This window comes from Neophocaena asiaeorientalis, unplaced genomic scaffold (genome assembly GCF_003031525.2).
Source record: "Neophocaena asiaeorientalis asiaeorientalis breed wild unplaced genomic scaffold, Neophocaena_asiaeorientalis_V1.1 scaffold171, whole genome shotgun sequence".
Classification (NCBI taxonomy): Eukaryota; Metazoa; Chordata; class Mammalia; order Artiodactyla; family Phocoenidae; genus Neophocaena; species Neophocaena asiaeorientalis.
The window spans coordinates 1,369,910-1,393,731 of record NW_020174013.1 but is presented as its reverse complement, the minus strand read 5'-3'; the positions used below and the strand labels follow the sequence as shown (position 1 = coordinate 1,393,731).

At 36.2% G+C, this 23,822-nt stretch overlaps 1 protein-coding gene across 2 annotated transcripts in view; it reads left to right on the top strand.

Annotated features, from left to right (window-relative positions):
- The window catches only part of HEATR5B (HEAT repeat containing 5B), an 87,924-nt gene that overhangs the window by 11,204 nt on the left and 52,898 nt on the right, over positions 1-23,822 (top strand). For both annotated transcript variants that reach the window (XM_024753486.1, XM_024753487.1), the window contains 14 exons: positions 2,121-2,292; positions 4,153-4,310; positions 5,300-5,549; positions 8,085-8,240; positions 8,915-9,165; positions 10,954-11,065; positions 12,230-12,382; positions 13,438-13,537; positions 14,078-14,187; positions 15,009-15,172; positions 15,881-16,056; positions 18,603-18,708; positions 20,450-20,640; positions 23,414-23,573. In XM_024753486.1, coding sequence (XP_024609254.1) covers positions 2,121-2,292; positions 4,153-4,310; positions 5,300-5,549; positions 8,085-8,240; positions 8,915-9,165; positions 10,954-11,065; positions 12,230-12,382; positions 13,438-13,537; positions 14,078-14,187; positions 15,009-15,172; positions 15,881-16,056; positions 18,603-18,708; positions 20,450-20,640; positions 23,414-23,573 — 2,259 coding nt within the window. The remainder of the gene's footprint in view (positions 1-2,120; positions 2,293-4,152; positions 4,311-5,299; positions 5,550-8,084; positions 8,241-8,914; positions 9,166-10,953; positions 11,066-12,229; positions 12,383-13,437; positions 13,538-14,077; positions 14,188-15,008; positions 15,173-15,880; positions 16,057-18,602; positions 18,709-20,449; positions 20,641-23,413; positions 23,574-23,822) is intronic.

Here is a 23,822-nt window from a genome sequence, read left to right as displayed (position 1 = left end):
TTGTCAAAGTCCAATTTATCAGTTTTTCTTATATTAATTGTGCTTTTAGTATTGTATCTAAGAAAGCTTTTCCTAGCCCATACTTTCTCCTATGTTTCCTAGTTTTATAGTTTTACACTTGGATGTATGATCCATTTTGAGTTAATTTTTGTATATAGTGTGAGGTATGAATTGAAGATTTTTTGTTTTGTTTTGGTTTTTGCACATGGATATTCACTTGTTCTTGCACCATGTTGAAAAGACTCTTTTCTTCACTAAATTGCCTTTGCACCTTTGTTGAAAATCAGTTGTCCGTATAAATGTGGATCTAGTTTTGGAATCTCTATTCTGTTTCATTGATCTGTTTGTCTACCTTGATGTCAATAACACTTTCTTGATTACTGTACCTTTATAATGTCTTAAAATCAGGTAGTGTTAGCCCTCCAACTTTTTCTTTTTCAAAATAGTTTTGGCTATTCTAGGTCCTTTGCATTTCCATATAAATTTTAACTTGTCCATTTCTACAAAAATAACATGCTGAGATTTTTATTCAGGTTGCATTGAATCTATAGATCAATTTGGGGATAGTTGACAGCGTAACAGTATTAAGTCCAACTCATGAATGCGATATCTCTATCTCTCATTCATTTAGGTCTTCTTTGATTACTCTTAGCAACATCTTGTGGTTTTCAAATGCACAGATCTTGCACCTCTTTTGTCAGATTTATCCATAAGTATTTCATTTTCTATGCCATTTTAAATAGTATTGATTAAAAGCTTTTTTCAATTTCTAATTGTTCATTACTAACATATAGAAATAAAACTGAGTTTTGTACATTGGTCTTGTATCCACCAACCGTCTTAAACTGCCTTACCAGTTCTATCAGCTTTTTTTTTTTTTTTTTGGCGGTACGTGGGCCTCTCACTGTTGTGGCCTCTCCCGTTGCGGAGCACAGGCTCCGGAGGCGCAGGCTCAGTGGCCATGGCTCACGGGCCCAGCTGCTCCGCGGCATGTGGGATCTTCCCGGACCGGGGCACGAACCCGTGTCCCCTGCATCGGCAGGCGGACTCTCAACCACTGCACCACCAGGGAAGCCCTTGCTTTTTTAATAGATCCTATCAGGTATTCTGTGCGGACAATCATGTTGTCTATGAATAAAGACAGTTTTACTTCTTTTCCAATCTGGATGCTTTTTATTTATTTTTCTTTCTTACCGCACTGGCTGGTTAAATCCTTCAGTGCAATGTTGAATAGAAAACATGAGAGGTGACATCCTTGTCTTGTTCCTGATCCTTAAGGGGAAAACATCCAGTCCTTCACCATTATGTATGATGTTAACTGTCAGTTTTCCTTGATGATCTTTATCAAGTTGAGGAAGTGCCCTTATATTTCTAGCCTTCCAAGAAGTTTTTATCAAGAATGGATTTTGTCAAATTTGATTTCTTGTGTCGTTTCTGTTGTTGCTATTTTCTAATTAAGTGGGTTTTTTTTTTTTTGGCTGCTTTCTGCGGTTTGTGGGATCTTAGTTCCCCAACCAGGGATTGTATTGGTAGTCTCAAAGAAGCAGCTTTTGGTTTCATTTCTGTTTTTCAGTTTGCTGGTTCACTGATTTCCTCTCTTATCTATATTACTTCCTTTTTTTCCTGCTTACTTTGTGTTGAATTTGCTCTATGTCATCTAGTTTCTTAAGGTAGAAGCAGAGGTTGTTGATTTGAGACATTTCTTCTTCTTTTTTTTTTTCGGCCACGCCATGCGGCTTACGAGATCTCAGTTCCCCTGACCAGGGATTGAACCCAGGCCACGGCAGTGAATGCCCAGAATCCTAACCACTAGGCCACCAGGGAATTCCCCAGAGACCTTTCTTCTTTCTAATACAGGAGTTTAGGGTTATAGTTTCCTCCTAACTTCTGGAAACTCTCTCAAGGCAGTAGGCTGGAACAAATGTAGGGTTCAGCTTGCATTTTCCATCTCTTAAGGATTAGCATCCTTCATTGCCTGATGTCCAGTGTCTTTGAAACTTGTTTCATATATTTTGTCCAATTTTTTAGTTATTTCAGGAGAGAGAGTAAATCTGGTTCTTGTTTATCCATCTCTGGAAGTGGAAGTTCTAATTTACTTTTTTTTTTTTTTTAAATTCTAGTGTCTCCTAGAACTACAGAATGAAGCTGTGTTCATGTGGACTGCTGAACTGGAAAATATAGCCACTCTCTGCTTTAAGGCTTTGGAAAACTCAAACTATGGGGTACGGGTGGCAGTGTCTAAACTCTTAGGAACAGTCATGGCTACAGCATTGATGCCAAAACAAGCAACAGGTATCGTTGTTTGCCAGCCCCCGATCTAGACTGTAACAGGTATTTGAAGGTATATGGAATGCTTTCTTCTAAATGACTTATTACTTCTAGGCAAGTCACTTTAAAGGCTTTAAATTAGTATCTTTGTCTACCTTTTCATAAAATAGAAGTACCCAAATGGCATTTTCCTTGATATAGTCAGGACTTTTTTTTTTTTTTTTGGCCACACTGTGGGGCATGCAGAACTTCCCCAACCAGGGATCGGACCCAGACCCCCTGCAGTGGAAGCACAGAATCTTAACCACTGGACCACCAGGAAAGTCCCAGTCAAGACATTTTTTATGATGATACTGTGCAACATTACATCCTTCAAGTATGTTGGACATATAAGCAAATAAGATTTATGAAATGGTTTTGTATCATGTTCAAGGGACTGGAATCTGGCACTTTACATGCCTTCTTACTTTCAGTCCCTGGTGAGTAGATCCCCATTCATAGCATAGTATATTTTTCTTGACCATTATTATAAGCAGAATCAGAGACAGCATTGATTTTCCCAGTGACTTCTACTGTGCCTCACAGTTCCATAGAGATGCTTCAGGGACAGTTCTGAGTAGATGCTGAGTGAATCCAGCTCTGCTGTTGTCCCTACCCCTATCCCATCACTGTATTGTAGAAGGAGAATCAGATCTTACAGATTCATGTCCTAGCTCTTATGTTTTTTTTTTTTTTAACATCTTTATTGGGGTATAATTGCTTTACAATGATGTGTTAGTTTCTGCTTTATAACAAAGTGAATCAGTTATACATATGTTCCCATATCTCTTCCCTCTTGCGTCTCTCCCCCTCCCACCCTCCCTATCCCACCCCTTCAGGCGGTCACAAAGCACCGAGCTGATCTGCCTGTCTAGCTCTTATGTTTATTTGCTGTGAAACCCTTTGAGCTTTGGTCTCTTCATCTTTAATCATGATTACTTCAGTGTTTGAATTAGATAACAGTGATGATGATGATAGGTAACAATTTATTAAGTGCTAACTATGTATAAGGCACTGAATTAAGCATATAACAGAGTTGTTTTATTTAATCCTCTCAAAAGCCCTAGGAATCCTAAGTACAGTTGTTATTCTCATTTTATAAACAAGGAAATTTAGGCTTAGAGAGATTGTGTCGTTTGTGGTGTAATAAGTGTTCTATTAAGTGAAATTAAAACCCAGGCATTCAAATTCCAAAGCCTGCATAGTTAATCATGAGCTTTATGCCTCTCCTACAGAATTTTTGCGAGGATTATGTTTGCTACTATGTATGAAAGGACTTTATAAAATAGGAAGCTCTTTACCAGGGATGGCAAGTCGGTTGCAGTCCAGTGACGTTTCAATCCATTGGTAATTGTTGTATAGAAAGCGTGGTCTTGGGAATTCCCTGGCGGTCCAGTGGTTAGGACTTGGCGCTTTCACCGCTGTGGAACTAAGATCCCACAAGCCATGTGCTGTGGCCAAAAAAAAAAAACAGAAGTATTGTGTCCATCTCAACTGGGAGTGAGGGCTGCAGTCAGTTAGCAGTATCTGCTGTGAATGTGCGTTGTCTTTGTTGTGTTACACATATCAAGGCTAACATAATTGTTAGACTATTTTGGCATAGATATATTGAATTGTTTTAATTTCTAGCTCCTTTTTTTTAGCATTTTTTTGCTTCAAAATTGAATTTAATTTTACAAATATATTGTAAATTTTAAGATCATAAGAAAATAAATGACCCTATCTCCTTTGTAATAGTTTAAGTATCCTTAAAAACAATTACTTGAATTTTAAAGCTAGATTATTAGAAAATATTATTTAATAGCAAAATATATTTGCTTATAAATATATTTTTCTTCCTGAAAGTAATGCGCCAGAATGTGAAGCGAGCAACATTTGATGAAGTCTTAGAACTCATGGCCACAGGATTTCTACGTGGAGGGTCAGGTTTCTTAAAGAGTGGTGGAGAAATGTTAAAAGTTGGAGGGTCTGTTAATCGTGAAGTGAGAGTTGGAGTTACACAGGTTTGTAATATAAATGTATAAAAGAATTCTCTTGGTATCACATGTGAAATTTCATGGGAGACTCTTACTAAGTAACAGCACGTACAGAGATTTTTAATACTGTCTAAAATTAAATAATTTTTAAAATGTCTTTCAAAACATTTCTTTTACTAAACGAATGAATTACATTCAAATCTAAATTGCATCTTATATGGAAAGGTAGGTATTTGATGTGTAAAGAAGCCTATGTCTGCTATATCTATCTGTCTGTCTTTAACAAAACTTTTTCCAAATTTTACTTCGCAGAAAATCAGAAGTAAAGTAATTGAGTTTTAATTGAAATTGTATTCAAATAGCTTGAGGCATTTAGATTTTAATGTTTTCCAACAACTCTTGTAGCTAAAAATATTGGTTAGTACTTTGGATTTATCATCATTGATTATCACCAGTGCAATTATGCAGTTAAACCTGACTTGAAATTATAGTTTCAAAATAATAATTAATACCAAATAAGATGTTGTGGTTAATGACCTAATAATAATTAACACCTAATAGGATGAAATGGTTTTTTGTGATCTTAGCCAGAATCATCCAATTATACCTTACTCCGGAAACAAGCATAAAATGGAAGTAAACCATTTGTATCTTACAGTCATAAGCAAATGTTTTGTAGCTCTAGGTCAGTGTTTATTTAGCATGTTAGGGTTTTATTACTATAACTTATCACCTTCATCACCAGGGTGAATTCACCTTTCCTTCCCTTCCACACCATTCTCTCTCTGTGTTCTTCTTGTAGTTATTATCCTGAGAGTTGTTTTTAGTCGAAGATACTTCAACCAGTAATTCCCATGCTAGAAGTACTAAAAAGGTCTCAAGTTTTAAATTTTCTCAATTTTAATCTCAAAGATAATTTATTTTTCATGCTGTCATCAGTTATTTACATAGTTGCTTTATCTGTAATTTCATTTCATTTATATAAATTTATCTAAAGCATCTTAATCTATTTACAGGCATATGTTGTTTTTGTAACAACATTGGGTGGTCAGTGGTTAGAGCGTAGCTTTGCCACATTCTTGTCTCATGTACTTGATCTGGTTTCCCATCCTCGGGCAACGCAAACACATGTAGAGGCTGTGTACTCCAGACGGTGTGTCTCCTTTATCCTAAGAGCTACTGTGGGCAGTTTGCTAGGTGAAAAAGCCCAGATTGCAGCTGCCAAAGAAATATGCCAAGCGATTGGAAAGCAAATGAAAGCAGTAGGTAAGAATTTTTTTAAAAAATAAATTTATTTATTTATTTACTTTGGGCTGTGTTGGGTCTTCATTGCTGTGCGCAAGCTTTTCTCTAGTTGTGGCGAGCAGGGGCTACTCTTTGTTGCAGTGTGCGGGCTTCTCATTGTGGTGGCTTCTCTTGTTGTGGAGCACGGGCTCTAGGTGTGCGGGCTTCAGTAGTTGTGGCACACGGACTCAGTAGTTGTGGCACGCAGGCTCAGTAGTTGTGGCACGCAGGCTCAGTAGTTGTGGCTTGCGGGCTCTAGAGAGCAGGCTCAGTAGTTGTGGCACATGGGCTTAGTTGCTCCACAGCATGTGGGATCTTCCCGGACCAGGGCTAGAACCCGTGTCCCCTGCATTGGCAGGCGGATTCTTAACCACTGCACCACCAGGGAAGTCCCAGTAGGTAAGAATTAATGTCATGATCTGTATTGTTGATTACTTTAGTCATTTAATTCTTTACTGTTATTCTTAATAAATACTGATAGATCTGATTAGTTCATGTATCTTTCTGGACTGTGTTTTAATAGTCATTTTTATTGTGTACTCTTATTTGATATTCAAACAACATATAATTACAGTGAAGTGGAGTTTTTCAGTATTTGGATAGTGTGTTTGTAAGGTTAGGCTTTCTGTTTTATATCTAGTATCTACCGATTTTATAGCTCTCCTGGTATGCCGCAGCACATTGAGGAATCTTTGAGGAATAATCTATTGTGGTTTTTCTTCTTGGAACCTATTGTTTTATAAATACATGTTGTTTTCCCCTCCGTTAATAGGCTTAATGTGAAAATTTAGAGAGAAACAGTTACAGGTGGTTTTTCGCCCACTATAGGATATACTGTGAAACCTCAGTAATTCATAATTAAAAGAAATCCTTTTCTAGGAAGTGTCAATTTTATAAACTTTTCTGTTTAACAAGTAGTTATTGAGTATTTGAGATTGCAAAGCAGTAATTCAGGTTTTGAACAGTGAGTAAGATAAAGTTCCTGCCTTCCTGGAGCTTATAATAATACAATTAAGGAACTAACGCAAAGTAAAATATAAATTCTATAAGATAATTTACTTTTATCACTCGTGGGAATATACATTAACTTTAATCAAGAAAATTATATTGGGCTTCCCTGGTGGCACAGCGGTTGAGAGTCCGCCTGCCGATGCAGGGGACATGGGTTCGCGCCCCGGTCCGGGAGGATCCCACATGCCGCGGAGCGGCTGGGCCCGTGAGCCATGGCCGCTGAGCCTGTGCGTCCGGAGCCTGTGCTCCGCAATGGGAGAGGCCACAACAGTGAGAGGCCCGCGTACTGCAAAAAAAAACAAAAACAAAACATAAACAAAAAAAGAAAACTATATTGCTTAACAGGGGTCTTTAGAAATAAGAATTTAATGAATAGAAAATATCCAGCACTTTATATTTAGAGAATATATATTGAACATCTTATAAAATTAATAAAAATAAATCCACAAATAGTTTATAGTTTTTGTTGTTTATAATAGCTTACTAGGCAAACCATATTTTAAATGCATAGGACTAACTGAAAGTTAGGAATTGTGAATTAAAGTGTGTTTAAATTAATGAGGTATCATTCTTTAGGTATGTTAAAATATAATCTGTCCTAGGTTCACAGCTTTATAAATATTTGTATATTTATTCCTTGAAGAAATGTTTGAGTGTCAAAGACACTGTGCCAAACAGCGGGAGTAAAACAGCGAGCCACACGTAGATAGCACCTGTTCAGGGAGCTTAGAGCTTAGTACCTAAAAGAGAGACTTCGTGCATTTCCAAGTCCAGAAATGTCTAAGAAGAAAAGCGGCATTTAATTTTAATCCATAGTATATTAATCTATTATATCCTATTATTCTACATTTTATAGCCTGGTAATTCATAATGAATGTAAATAAGAAAGTTTTACTGTCATTTAAGGGTTATTAATCTTAAGGTCACAGATTTTTAAGCCATTAAGCCATTCGATTTTTAAAATGGTAAAAGCAGAATTAAACATAGTGCTATGTACCTGAAATTTATGGAGCAGAATATATTCTCAATTAGTAATTTGACAAGGAATTTTTATTTGTTTCATGATTAAATATGTTTCAATTCTGTGGAAGCTAAAAGGTGGGGCCAGGGACCAGCAAGTTAATGGAAACTTTGAGGACCATCCCAGTACGAAATTCTAAAGTCACTTTCCTTATAGATCTTCTTTCTGGTCAGTAATTTGACAGTGATGCTACCAGCACACTACAGCTCTTAAAATAGCAGTGATAATAATAAAGTAACAATAACAGCTGCTAATGTTTACTGAATGTATTTTGGGGGTAGCATTGTGCTAAATTCTTTATATTGACTTTTTATCATTGTGGTTTTGATTTGTATTTCCCTAATTGTTAGTGATGTTCAGCATACAAACAGAGTTCTTAACAGTCAGGTATCAGCTGGTATAATTTAAAAACATAAATTGTGTAGATCAAAAAATTATATCACAATTTAATTCACCCACATTCATACATGATTTTGTGTTTCCAGAAGCGGTAGTGAATGACACTAGTGGTGAAAACAAATCTGGAGCAGCAGACATTGCAGCAAGCCAGCATGTGATGGTTTGCGCCCTGCAGGAGCTTGGGAGTCTGGTGCAGAGCCTAAATGCCACCGCATCCCCTCTTATTCAGGAAGCATCTATAGGTATGATATTCACTTATATGCTGGAATATTTTTTTCAATATTTTTAGAAGTCATAGGTGTGATTGATATTTAACTCCTGATTGGTTGCTTATCATGGTAATTAGCAGTTTAGATCATTTGTTAAAAGCTGGGTTTTATTTAGGATTCACTGTGATAGTGAATCTTGTAAAGTTTTGGGAGACAAATCAAAAACAGTCATCGTAGTTTTTTTTCTAAACTTTATTGAGTACTTTATGCCAACATTTATATTTTATTGGATGTACTATGTTCTTTGTAGAAAATGTTCCTTAAAGTACTTTCCTGTTTATGAGTTGATATATGTGTTTTTTGGCACAGTTCTAAATGTATCTGTATAAATCCATAACAATTATGATTTTAATTATTGTGTTACACATAATTCTTTTTTTTTTTTTGCGGTACACGAGCCTCTCACTGCTGTGGCCTCTCCCGTTGCGGAGCACAGGCTCCGGACGCGCAGGCTCAGCGGCCATGGCTCACGGGCCCAGCTGCTCCGCGGCATGTGGGATCTTCCCGGACTGGGGCACGAACCTGCGTCCCCTGCATTGGCAGGCGGACTCTCAACCACTGCGCCACCAGGGAAGCCCTACACATAGTTCTTTTAACTCATGAAATTGTGTGACTTCATTAAGAGTAATTTTTTGAGTATTTTTTAGGCCTTTTGGAGACAGTGACTTCAGTGCTTCTTCACCCAAGCATGGCAGCTCGACTTGCTGCTGCATGGTGTCTGCGCTGTGTGGCTGTGGCACTGCCTTTCCAGCTGGCACCATTTCTAGACAGGTGTGCAGAACGACTCAACAACCTGAAAACTTCACCAGAAGCTGTTAGTGGATACAGTTTTGCAATGGCTGCTTTGTTAGGTGGAGTTCATCAGTGTCCTTTGGGCATTCCTCATGCCAAGGGAAAGGTATGACAAAGATCCTAAGATTGTAAGTGCTGTCACATGGACTTTAGTCTTTATGGGAACACCTTCTGTGATTGATGTTGAACTGTGTGATCAAACAAAAACAGTTTTACTGTGATAATAAATGATACAGTATTTGGCTAATATGGAGTCAACAGACCCTAATTAAAAAAAAATTTTTTTTTTATGGTGGTATGCGGGCCTCTCACTGTTGTGGCCTCTCCCGCTGCGGAGCACAGGCTCCGGACGCGTAGGCTCAGCAGCCATGGCTCACGGGCCTAGCCGCTCTGCGGCATGTGGGATCTTCCCGGACCGGGGCACGAACCTGTGTCCCCTGCATCGGCAGGTGGACTCTCAACCACTGCGCCACCAGGGAAGCCCCCTAATTAAAATTTGATATTTAATCCTGATACAGGACTAATAGTTTTGTCTGGGTATAGTATCATTTTATAATTTATTTTAGAGAGAGGAAAAAAAAAAAGCCCTTTTAGTAATGCTTTAGAAATCAGAGCTTTTCTTTGGGGTTTTAGAAATAAAAATTCACATTGCTATATTCAAAATGTCAAGAGAATGTGCTATTGCTATAGTTAGCATTTTGGTAATACTTAATAAAAGTTGAATGGTTTTCATGAATCAATTACTTTTTTTTCCCTTTCTCCTATACTTTATACTACTATCAAGATTTTCTTCTTAGGAATATTAAGTGTTTATATAAATATTTTTTGCAACTTTATATTGGGGCTAGATCTTTTGGGTTTTTTTTTTTTTTTTTTTTTTTTTTTTTTTTTTCCTGGGTTACCAGGTCCATGTCCATTCATTTCTGTGAGTTCCATAGCTGCTACTCAAATCTGGGCTTCCATCTCCCTTTGTCATATGCTTGCCTCCTCACTGATTATCCTTTTTGGAATCTTTTTCTCCCATCTCTTCCACCCCACTTTCGTATTTTATGTTTGCTCAGAGACCCTTAGGAACTACTCAGGGATCAGAGAATAAAATATAATCACCTTTGTCTGCTAAGCTGGTACCTTCATAATTTGCCTTTATTCTGGCCTTTCATTCTAGTTTCTCACTGCTCTAGTCAGACTAGTCATCTTGCTTTCCTTCCGTGCTTTCTTCAGCCTCCATGTCTTTGCTCTTGCTAATCTCTTACATTAGAATTTCATCCCTCTTCTTGTTCACCTGCACCAAACTTAGCTGCTTTAGGTCTCTTTGCTGACCACTACATCTGTACTATTATCATTTGATTATGTGCTGCTTGTTACTTCCCATTTTTCCTATGTCTTCTGTCTCTAAGACTATAAGCACCGTAAGATTAGCTTAATGGCAGATGTATAATAAGAGTTCAACAAATCTTTAAACGTAGGATAACAGTACTACTAATAATAGCATTTATTGAGTGATTACATGGACCAGCGCTGTTCTGAGTACTTTGCTGTATTAATTTATTAATCCTCATAAGAGTGAGGTTCGCACTCCTGTTATTCCTATTTTAGCAGTGAGGGAACTGAGGCAGAGAGATTGAGTTATCCTAAGTCAGAAATCTAGGAGATGACAAAGCTGGGATATGAACTCCGGCATTGTGGCTCTAGAACTCACTCTTAACCACTGTGTTGTAGTGGGTCTTCTCAAAGTCAGCAGAGCAATCAAGATTGATTAGGTATTGATGTTGCCTCTTTAAAAACATGTTAACAGCAACAACAAAAAAGGATAACTTCTTTTTTAATGAAGTATACTAGCTGTGTATTTTCTTACTTGATTTTGTTAAAATCCAATTCTAAACTTCTCTTGCAGATGGTAGTTAGTATTGCTGAAGATCTCTTACGAACTGCTGCCCAAAATAGCAGGCTATCTTTACAGCGCACCCAAGCTGGATGGCTCTTACTTGGAGCACTTATGACTTTAGGTACAATTATATTTGAGTAGGATTTTGTCTTATTCTATAACTGTCAGTGGACTGTAAAGAAATTTTAATTTAGAAGTATTCAACTTCACATTCTAGACTTTGAATGAAGTTAAAAAATGGTAGTGATGTTTTTCTCATCATTTGGTATTAGATTTCTCTTTTTGGTAATTTCTGTTTATGTACATTTAGTGAGAAAGGTGTTAGCAAAGTTTCCCCTTTGCCATCAGAATAGCCATGGTCTAAATGATTAGCCTAGTATTAATGAAAAGAGATGAGAGTATGGGGCATATTCCATGCCCAAAGTAAAGACCAGTGACATGATTTTAGTAGCGTGATAAAGTCACACTTAAACAGCATCCCCATTGGTGTCGCTTTCTTGGGGTTATCTTTATGCACTTCACTTTCCTAAGTGCTATGACAGATCTGAGATGCAGGCAAAGTTTAGCACTGTACATAGAACAGAAATATGTTTTATCATTGTGATAAGGTATGTCCACTTTTTACTTCACGTGTTTGGCTTCTACTATAAAAAGTATGCGTGTGTGTGCTCCAGAGTTACTCACTGCTTGTTGCATCTACCTTTTGGAAATTAAACCTTGACCTCATTTTCTAAAGAAAATAAAAAGTGGTAACTTTTTTTTCTAGAAATTTATGTTGTGTGGTATGTTAAATGAGTTCCTTAGCAATGGAAATATAGGTTCCTAGTTCTAAATATACTACTCCATAGAACTAAATTAACCATATAAATTGCTCTTAAAATGGAGTAGTAAATATATGTATGTGTTTGGGAGTGGGTGTACATGTTTATATACATATATAATATTTATAGAAAAGGCATCATAAAATATGTCCCAGATATATTTTATCATTGATAGAATGTAATCCATCTTTCTGAATATATTTGAGTAATTTCTTTTAGATGACTTTTTGTGGATTTGTTTTATGTTGGATGCTAAAAATATTGATAGTTTTTAGGTGAATTTTATTATGCTTTAATATATATTTTACTTACTGAATAAGAAACGTTTTAAAAATGTTAATATTAGAGACAAAGATACAGTGAAATGATAGATATTGTTAAAGCTTGTTTGGGGCTCTTTTCTTTGACTTTTGTTTGTAATGCTATATATATGTATGGTTTGGTGTTCTCATTTTCTCTGTCAGGACCATCTGTTGTTCGTTACCATCTGCCCAAGATGTTGTTATTGTGGCGAAATGTTTTCCCTCGTTCATTGAAGGAATTGGAGGCTGAGAAGGCCCGAGGCGATTCTTTTACCTGGCAGGTGACATTGGAAGGTCGTGCTGGAGCTTTATGTGGTAAGAACTGAAAGGACTGCACTTTCAGAATATTATTTTCTTACTAAAATATTGGTGAAGTGAAGGAAAATCATTACTTCAATTTTTTATTTTAATATATAATGATGAATCTGTACACTTTTGGATTTAGAAAGAAACTTTGTAAGTAATCTATACCAGTTTACTAATTTTGTAATAAAAATGAAGCTGAGACTGAAAAGGAGGTTAGAGTTCATGATCAATTAGGAGCTGGAACAACCCAGGCGTCTTAATTCCCAGTTATTTCATTCTTCCACCTGAAGAAACACTGGATCACCAAGTAAAAAAGCCCAGTGCCTATTTAAAGGAAAAAGAAACAGGATTACCAAGGTTACTGAGTTTACAGTTAGTCTTTTCTTAATGGACAGATAGCTGCTTTCTCCCATCAAATCTGCAAAAGTTGATACGTCTTTTAGATACCAGCATTTAAAAAAGTATGAAAGTTGTTTCTGTTTGGGAGTCAGCAACTTACAGGAAAGGCTCAAGTTTTGTTTTATTTGAAAACTAGAATTACACAGAGTGACCCTGTCCTTTTTTGCTTTATCTGAGGGTGAAAAGTGCTTCTTTTTTCAAACTGTGGGAGACAGATGTACACTTAACCATAAGCGCCACAGGGCAAGGTGTTAGTTTTGTTCCCACACATCTAAGAGCTGTTTTAGTCTTACCTCTACTGCTAAAGAGCCAATAAAGCTATGTCCTCTCACTGGGCCATTATGTCCATTGTTGGTTCTGTTCTGAAACAGCTTTTTTTGTAGTTATGTGAATTCATGTGGGGTCATAGACTTCTGAATTCTCCTTCACAGAAATCTTGCTAACAGACATCTTCCCTTCCTTCATTTTTGCTGTCCACTCTTCTTCTAGTCTTTTCTAAGGAGTTTTCTCTAAAGTTGCAATTGGTTCTTCTTTTGGTTTGACCTTGTTTTAGAACTTTATATTTTGTAATAATTAAAAATTTTAGGTACCTTTATATAATTTTATAAATTTGTTCATCCTCACAAAAGCTGTTTCAAATATGTCTTTTTAAAATTTTTATCTAGCAATGAGGAGTTTTGTTGCACATTGTCCTGAACTCCTAACTGAAGATGTGATTAGAAAATTGATGACCCCTATTGAATGTGCCATGACTATGATGTCACAGTAAGTAGGCAATAAGGACACATTAACATCCATTTTTATATATTTATAAATAGCCATGTTTTGTAATTCCCTATAGTATCATATAGGAAGTGTACTAAATTTTATTTGTGTGACGTGACTTTAAAAATTTCAGTAGCGGTGTGGATTGAAATAAAATTGTATTTTATTTATTTATTTTAATTATTATTTATTTATTTATTTTGGCTGCACTGGGTCTTAGTTAAGGCATGTGGGCTTCTTAATTGCAGCATGCAAGCTCTTAGATGCAGCATGCATGCGGGATCTAGTTCTCTGACCAGGGATCGAACCCGGGCCCCCTGCATTGTGAGTGTGGAGCCTTACCCACTGGACCACCAGGGAAGTCCCTAAAATTGTATTTTATAGTGTTTCTGTTACTAACAGTAAAAGTCACAAAATAAACTAAAAGAAAAATGTAATACTTATCAATGTACTTTGATGGTACATTGATACATGACTGGAAAAAATGTAAGTAATGCTTATTCTAATAAGTTAATACTAATTATACTTTTGATATTTTAGCATTCCATCTGTAATTAAAGCCCACGGAGCTCATCTGAAAGCTAGTGCTGCAATGGTCCGTTTAAGACTTTATGATATCTTGGCATTGTTACCTCCAAAAACTTATGAAGGTAAATAAAATTTGTGGATGTCTAATAAAAATTCTTCAGTATACCTTTGCAGTTCTTCACAATATCATAGAGTTCGGACCATGTAAAAGAAGGCAACCATTTTCCTTTTCTTCATACATAGTAGCTAACACTTGTTGAGCACTACTGTGTTCCAGGTCTCATTCTAAGCCCTTAACAGGTATTAGCATCTTTGACTCTAACCACAACCTTATGAGGCTAAAATATAGCTTTCTTTAAAGATAAAGAATCTCAGGTACTTAGAGGTTGTGTAACTTGCACAAGTCTGGGAGGTAGTTAAGTGGCAGAGCTTGGATTCAAACCCAGTTGGTTCATCTTCAGAGTCTATGCTTTTAATGACTATCCCAGCTGTTATAATACAGCCAAAATTTAGGAATCTGGAGGGAGAATAGTAACGTACTTTTGCAGAAGTTAAATGTCATATAAAATGTTAATATTCCAGTGCAGCCATGCCCAAGAATTTTGATATGCTCTGGTTCAGTGTTTGCACATCGTTAAGTAATTAATAGTAAATAATAATCATCATATTTAATATATTTAAAATAAAAATATCTTTTCTCTATTTGAGTTTTTGATTACTTTAAATAATTTGGGCTAAAAGGCATAATACAATAACAAAAAAGGAAGTGCCATTATTGTTTATTAAAACCAGTGTTAAAATACTTAATACTGGTTTTTCTTAAAAGGGCATGGGGACTTAATTATTTTACTCCTGTTGAACATATTGCTGCTCTTGGTGGGCAGTGATTGTCATTTTCTTAAAAAGTATTCTCTTTAATCTGACCTGAAGTTCTGTTTTTTAGGCTCTTTCAATGCACTTCTTAGAGAACTGGTAGCAGAATTCACTTTGACTGACAACTCAGCCAACACAACTACTTCCCTCCTCAGATCCCTCTGCCACTACGATGATAGTGTTCTTCTTGGTTCCTGGCTTCAAGAAACTGATCATAAATCAATTGAAGACCAGGTAGTAAGCTATAAAGTGAAATGAAATACTAGCTTGATTGAAAAACAATGGTACTATTACACATTGTCATTTAAAAAGAAAATATTGTAGACTAAGGTTTAATTTTCATTTAGCTTTCTTAGACATTTAAAGATACCTTCCTAGGGGTGGATAAATAGTGAAAAAAGGTAAGCAGCAACAGTTAGAATTTGGCAAACTGTCTTTATTCAATATTCTGTGTATTTAGGTACCCTGTGGTTTCATTGGCACAGATCAGTTTTGACTAGCTTTTTGGTTGTTGGTGTTTGTTTTGGTTTAGTTTATTTTGTGACAGGTTAGAGAGGAATAGGATTTAGTAGGTTGAAGATTTAGAACATTTTTTGCCCACTGAATACATTATTTCTTATGTACTTTTTAAAAAGAGTTACTAAAGGCCGCTTTTAAAAAATTTTTTGCGGGTTTAAGTTATTCCTGACATTATTTTGCTTACACATTACTGCAAAAATGTTTTAGAATGAACAAACTTTTTTAAAAAATTGCATGAACTGTTGTGACTTTTTTTAATGGCCAAATTATATTTCTCTATTTAAAAATATTCAGATTTAATCATTCTATTCTTTCATTGTTACTTTTTCTCTCTCCTCCCCTGTTTTATCTGTCACGCCCAGTACTTAGTAAGTGAATTTCCCAAAGTGGATTTTGAATGATTTTTATGTCCTTCTTTTGCAGCTCCAGCCAAACAGTGCATCTGGAAGTGGGGCTCTGGAGCATGATCCATCCTCCATTTATTTACGAATACCTGTGGGAGAAGCTGTGCCTGGGCCTCTTCCCCTTGGAGTTTCAGTCATCGATGCTTCTGTGGCTCTTTTTGGTGTAGTGTTTCCTCATGTTTCTTTTAAACACCGGTTAGTATAAAGTCAATAAGGTGATTTTAGTTAAATATAAATTATTTTCAAGCAGTACATTTTCCCAACCAAGCTAACTCTTCAATAAGAAGAGTTTGAACAATAGTCTCCTAAATGTAATAACATAAGTGGCACATAATAAATTGCATGCAAACTCCACATAAATTGAAACTGTTTTTAAAGTTTGACCCCATGTACTAGCATATGATATCCACTGTATTGTGAACTCGGTCTTAAACAACAAAATTTTCATTATAGTAGTTTGTTTGCCAGTTTATAAGTAGGTTTGCCTGTATCTTTAATTAGGGACACCAGTTTTCCAAGTCCTGTTACTGAGGAATTAAATGAGTGAGAAGTCTATGAGTGAGAAGTCTACTCCCTAATATGACATTTGTCAGATGGTTAAAGTCTGGAACTTGGAACACTGAAGTAACTGATTCTTTTTTTAATAGGAACATTTTAGTTTGCTATACTTTATGTCCACAGACACCATACTTTACTTAGTAAGCATTTTATATACTTACAGTGATTTTCCCAAAAGAAGGAGTAAAAATGAATTAATGCAAGACCTTCACAGATAGTTCAGGTTTTACAAACTATGCCTTAAAAACATTGTTGTATTTGTATAGAAAAGATAGCATATCTTTACGTATGTAGGTTAGTTGATTAATTGGTTTTTAATTTGAGGGGAAAATTTTAAATATGAAATTTTACTTTATCCAGATATCTTTAAGAACATTTGGTTGCCACATAAATGTTAAAGACTGTTAAAGGTGAAAGAATCTTATAAGGCATCTACTTTAATGTCCTTGTTTTAAATCTAAAGAAATCTAGGTCTAAGAGTTCGTGGTTTGTCAGAAATTATACAGCTAGTTATGAGACCTGTAACTAGAATCCAGGATTATCTTCTTTTTTAAAAAATATAAATTTATTTATTTACTTATGGCTGCATTGGGTCTTCATTGCTGTGTGTGGGCTCTCTAGTTGACGTGAGCGGGGGCCACTCTTCGTTGTGGTACGCAGGCTTCTTGTTGCGGTGGCTTCTCTTGTTGCGGAGCATGGGCTCTAGGCACGCGGGCTTCAGTAGTTGTGGCTTGCGGGCTTCAGTAGTTGTGGCTTACGGGCTCCAGAGCGCAGGCTCAGTAGTTGTGGCGCACGGGCTTAGTTGCTCCGTGGCATGTGGGATCTTCCCGGACCAGGGCTCAAACCTGTGTCTCCTGCATTGGCAGGCAGATTCTTAACAACTGTGCTACCAGGGAAGTCCTCTTAACTTTATTAAATCACTTTTGTGGAACCAGATGAAGTAAAAATAGATAAGTTCTATTAAAATTTGTAACATAAATATCCAGGGATGGAGGAATCAGTGAATAAATTATGGAAAGTTGATAGGCTGGAATACATTTTACAGAGACAATGTTTTGATATCAGAAAATGCTCATTATATAGTGTTAAATGAAGAAGGTAAAAGGCAAGAAGTGATCCCAGTTTGATATTTTAAGATACGTGAAAATGTTCAATGGTTATTTCTAGGTAGGAACTTTTTGTTAATATTTTTCAAATTAAAATAAATAAATATAGTAAGGAAAAAATTTGTTTAAGTTATGTATTTGAGGTCAGTTATAGGCACATGATGTTTGATGGCCATGTTGGAGACCATGTGTGTCTTTTCAGGTGTGTGCTTGAAAGCAGTGTGGACAGTGCAGTGCTTCTTCAGCATAGATGTGGATCTGTGTCAGACAAGTGTACAAGTGTCAGCTTTAGCCCCAAGTACCTCTAACTGGAGTTCCTGCTGGAGGCTAGATGGTTTCTTCATATGTGATTTTTGAAGAATGCGTTGACCTGAGACCCATGGCCTTTTATAATTGAGCATAAATCCTTCCGATGAAATTTCCCTAGATTCCTTTGCCCCACCTCTATTCTTTCTAGAAGAATCTGATATGACCTCATTCTCTTTAATCAGAATAGTCTCAAATGGCTGTGATTTGGGGAAGAGGGATAACTGTCTCATTTTAAAAATTTGAAACAAGAAAACCAATTCACCTCTGATTTTTCACATTTAACAAAATTGACCAAAGCTAAATCTTTAAAAAAAAAATCTCCCAATTAGCTTCTAAAGATAGGACACGAGGTACTATTTTCTTCTATGTGTGAGAGTATTTTTTTAAAAGAAAAATTATACCACATTTTAAGATTTCCAACTTAAAAACCTTCCACAGAGATGCACAATTAATGATTGTTATTCAAGAAACCTTGAGCACCTACTTTATGCCAGGCGCTTTGTTGCACACTGAAGACCACTGAAATTATGACATTATTTTGCTGATTGAAGCTTAATATTGGTCCCTTGTGTTGTGCCAGTTAGTAGTTCATGTCCGTATATTAATTCAGGAGTAGGAGATACGGTTTAGACCAGGGAATGAAGTGAAAAGAGATAGCATGGGGCATTATTTGTTAAACAATCAGCTTATACCCTTCTTCTTCTTATCTCTGTTTTTTGGGCCAGGTTTGAATAAAAAGTATTGCTAATGTGATCTTTATTGTTACAGATTACAGATGTTGGATCACTTTGCTGAATGTGTTAAACAAGCCAAAGGTGTTCGCCAGCAGGCTGTGCAGCTTAATATCTTTACAGCTGTTCTTAGTGCACTAAAGGTATTTACTTTTAAAACATAGCAAATATTCTGAACTAAGATTTTATTTTATTTTTTATTTTTATTTTTTTGCGGTACGCGGGCCTCTCACTGTTGTGGCCTCTCCCATTGCAGAGCACAGGCTCTGGACACACAGGCTCAGCGGCCATGGCTCATGGGCCCAGCCGCTCCGCGGCATGTGGGATCTTCCCGGACCGGGGCACGAACGCGTGTCCCCTGCATCGGCAGGCGGACTCTCAACCACTGCGCCACCAGGGAGGCCCCTGAACTAAGATTTTAATTAATACCTTTAATATAGTAATTCAGACATAACTAGACTATTATGTTTATATGTATAGCTCTGGATAACCATGCTTTTATATTATTTCATTTAAATTACTAGAAACTTTATATTAGGCTCATTGTAATTAAATAAGTATTTTCTATTTTAGTAATATCAAAATTCATATTTTGATTTGATACCTCAAATTTTACAAGTGCTGGTATACTCGGAATTTTCAAACATGTCTGACTAATGAAATTTGGTATTCTATTGAAGGCTAACTAGATAAAGCTTAAGTTTGATTTGTGGTTTAGATCATAAAGCAGGAGAGGCTATGTTTGTTATGTAGTTAAAAGAGTGCTGCATTTAGAGATTGTGTTCTGGTTTAGCTACTCAATAGGTTTCTGTCTTGTGTAGTTCCTTTAGCCTTTTTTAAACCTCATATTCTACATGTATGAAGTGAAATAACAAATATTTTGCCTATCTCTCAGAGTTCATGTACTGTACTATGCAGCTTATAGCCTCTCATGTATTTGAAAAGTCATGTTATTCAGCGCTAAGCTTATTATAAGATATCACTGCTTTAAAAGGGCAGCAAGTACAAGTGTTTAAATGGGCATGAATTAAACCACATTTTGTAAACTTCAGGGAAAAGGGATGTAGGCATTGGTTATACAGATAAAGGCTTGTACCATTTGTATAATCATTAGTATATGCCCTTTTTAGAGACCATCAGCTACCAACATCTGAGTTTTTTAAGAGAGGAGTGGGGTGGTCATGGTTTCCCTCAGTGGTTGGAAGGTTGGTTAACAGCTGTAGTATTGCTGTACAGTATGTGTTTCTTCATATATGTGCTCACTAATGCCTTTGCTGTAGTTAACATTTTCCCTAGCTACCATGACTTATATTTTTGGTCTCAAATAAGTAATTTAAGTTCCAGGACAGTAAGTGTAACTAGAAGAGAGATATTAACATTTAGTATGATGAACATTCATACTGATTCAGTTCAACATTCAGTTGCTGATTATTCTTACCTCATTTTGTCTTTAGGTATGTATTGGATATACTCTTTATGACATAATTATCGTCTCTGGCATTTTTATATAAATGTATCAAAGTTTCATGTTCATGAGGCCTTTTCCTTCCTTAAAGTTATAATGATAAATTTCAGTCAGTTAAATAACAGTTGATTTAATAGTGCAGTGTCCTTTATGTATAAAAACAACTTTTAAGTATTTGTCTTTGGATAGAGACACTCCCAGGGATTGTTGGTTTTAGGGCTGATTCAACTACAACTATGTAATGTATCATGTTGTGAAATCCTGTTTAGGAAAGTGATTACTGTCAGTCTAACATGTATTAATTGTAGGCATAGTATATGCATGGGGAAGTTGGCTGAAGAAAATAATGTGTGAAGATATATGTATATTTACAAAGATTGCAGTCCTTTTTTTTTTTTTTTTTTTTTTAATATCCATAGGGCTTGGCTGAAAACAAAAGTACTTTAGGACCTGAGGAAGTTCGTAAATCTGCTCTGACACTAGTTATGGGGGCCCTTGACAACCCAAACCCCATCTTACGATGTGCAGCAGGGGAGGCTCTTGGAAGAATGGCTCAGGTGGTTGGAGAAGCAACTTTCATTGCTAGAATGGCCCAATATAGCTTTGACAAGTAAGTGGGTCTCTATCAACAAGTAATTTTCTCTCATAGACAAAGATGTCTTTTAAGTTATCAGTAATTATTAACTGGACTGTATATTTTCCACATGGTAGATACTTTCAGCGTGGTGTAGGTTTCTGTTTCAGCTCTTGAATGTTACATAACAGAATCAAGAGGGTTGTTAGTGACGGCGTCTCTCAGTTATATGTAGTTTGCTCTGAAGTCCTTTTCTCTTATCTCTGCCCTCCCACACCCCCCGCCTTTATTCTTTATGTTTATTTTCACTTTTTGGGATAAGCCATTCTTTTTCTAACTACTACCAAGTTTATCATTTCTTAAATTATCCCTGAAACAGGGGATACATTTAGCATTAGCTTTTAAGAATTTCTTGGCAATATTAATTTAAAAGAGTGATCTCAGAGATCCAAATAAGTATGATTAAGATGATAAGTGCACTTATTAGTGACTGTTGATTGTTAACCAAGTACTTGAAGTAGAGCAGCTGAAAATCAAGAGTGGTCAAGAATTAACACTTGAGTTACGTTCCCAGCCGCTCTGCGGCATGTGGGATCTTCCCGGACCGGGGCACGAACCCACGTCCCCTGCATCAGCAGGCGGACTCTCAACCACTGCGCCACAAGGGAAGCCCAAATTAATCATTCTTAAGTATTGTATATTTTGAGGATTAATTATACCAAACTATATCATAATTATTAACAAGAGAGAGGTTGGGAGAATCAGTGGTTGTGAGGTAGTGGTTCGGAAGAAGTATCTTCTGAACTCTTGCGTATCTGAGGACGGCTGTCCTTGTCTTCACACACAGTGACAGTTTGGCTGGTTTAGGATGATGCCCCAGTGTATTGTTTGACTCACTAAGGATAATATGAGCAGGCAGAATGTAGCTAAACTATTCCCAGACACTTAATCTTCTGCAGGATGACTTTGCTTATTTTCTAGCAGTAGATTAACTTTGCCTTTTCCAAGTGTCTCTCATTAATCCTGAAATCAAGTTTTGGTAAAGAATTTTTAAAAGTTAGAACCAGTCTTAGCTACCTGTTTCATGGTTTGTGCTCTGTTAATAGTAGGTAAAATAAGAGTGTATTTCTTTGGAAAACTCTTGACTGGTTAATTTTTCTTTAGTTACAAGTGGTTTTAATTTATAAGTGCTTCAATACCTGTAGGAGTATTTATACTTATTCTGGTAAAACACAAGGACATTTCATTCATATTCATACCTGTCTGGTTAATGGTTTGCAAGTGTTCTCAGTGCTTAGTTTCATTAGCTTTTCTAAATAATTTATTATCTGAAATTAATTAGGACATAGATTTTGTTACCTGTTTTTTCACATTTTAAGTTATCTGAAATTGGGATTTGTCTTAAAATCTCTAAGAAATGTCATAATTATTTGTCAGCATTTTTTTCTTTTATACTGTTATATAAAATAATGGTACATTAAGAAAAATCTGTGGTATCTTAGATTTGACAAAATCTGGTTCTGTTTTGAAAAAGCTTCAATATCCTGCAACTTCATTATATCAGACTGTTTTTTATCAACATTATCTCTTGCTGATATAGTATCCAACTATGAAAAGCCAAATCACCTATACATACAGATCTGTCAGCTGTTTTTGCATGTTAAAATCATGTGCCATCTTAGCATTAAGACTGGAATGATTCCTATAAACCGTTCTCAGTTAATAGGGAGTAACTCAATTGCTTAAGACCCAGTTCAGAAAAAAATAAAAACCATTACTGGTTAAATTAGTTTCCATTCAAATTGAAAATCACTCTGAGACCCCTGGGAAAGTATATATATGATGTATTCTTGTATCTTAGATTACTTACTTTATTGAATAGATGACTGTCACTGAGAAAATTGGCTCAGCTTTTTTTTAGCTCACTGAAATGAACTCTGAAAAGTAACAATATGAAGGAAGCTTTCTAATCTGTATAAGGCTTTTTAGAATTCACAGGTTGCATTCATTCTTCTTTCATTCCTCAAAACAACTGCTATATAGGAGTAATGATAATGTTCATTTTACAGATGGAGAAACTGAGGCATAGAGCGAGAGAGATCACTTATCCAAGGATATAGTATATTCGAAATACTGCTAAGGATGGACTTAGTTCACTTCCTTCATTACTACATTTCTTAATGTCTGTTCCATCGTGACAGCACTTAGAATTTTTCTTTCTTTGCCATAGGCAAACTGACCAGCCAGAGTCTTGGTGATGGTTTTTCATATCTTGGCTATATTTCATTTTTATGAGCTTGTGACAGAAGTTTGATCATGGATGGCTTATTGAGAGTTATAATACAGTTTTGAAAATGCAGCCAAAGTTGCTTTCTAGCCTCCTTTGTTATTTTAGGAGTTTTGTTCTTAGTGGTATTTTAATGTTTTCTAATAGTAACTGACTATGTTGGTGCGTGATTATGAGTCATAGTCTTTTTGTCTTATTTGTCTTTTATTTAAAACACCAATGGTAAAAATACATTTCAAATGGCTCTTGTCTTTTCAAGGAATAATTAATATTAAAAGCTGTGAAGTTGTAGGTCCTCTTTCATATTTCTCTAAAGGTAGGCTTTCTTCAGTGAAAAGTATGACTTTAACCAGTTTAAAGTAAATCTCTAACTCTTGTTAGTGAGTACGGAAAGAAGTAATAAAGATTGTAATCTTTTCTGATTTCCAGAATAAATCCCTTTTATTGTGTGATTCATAAGCTTGTTATTGCCATAGGGAAATAGAAAAAACAAAGCATAACTGAAGCATAACTCTTTTCCAGATTGAAATCAGCTCGAGATGTTGTATCCAGAACTGGCCATTCTTTGGCTCTGGGCTGTTTGCATCGTTATGTTGGTGGTATCGGCTCAGGACAACATCTGAAGACCAGCGTCAGCATTTTATTGGCTCTAGCACAGGATGGGACATCCTCTGAAGTCCAGGTATAATATGGATTTGTTTATTATGAAATTTTTTTTTATAAATTTATTCATTTTGGCTGTGTTGGGTCTTCATTGCTGCACGCGGGCTTTCTCTAGTTGTGGAGAGCAGGGGCTACTCTTCATTGCGGTGTGTGGGCTTCTCATTGAGGTGGCTTCTCTTGTTGCAGAGCATGGGCTCTGGGTGCGCAGGCTTCAGTAGTTGTGGCGCACAGGCTTAGTTGCTCCGCGGCATGTGGGATCTTCCCGGAT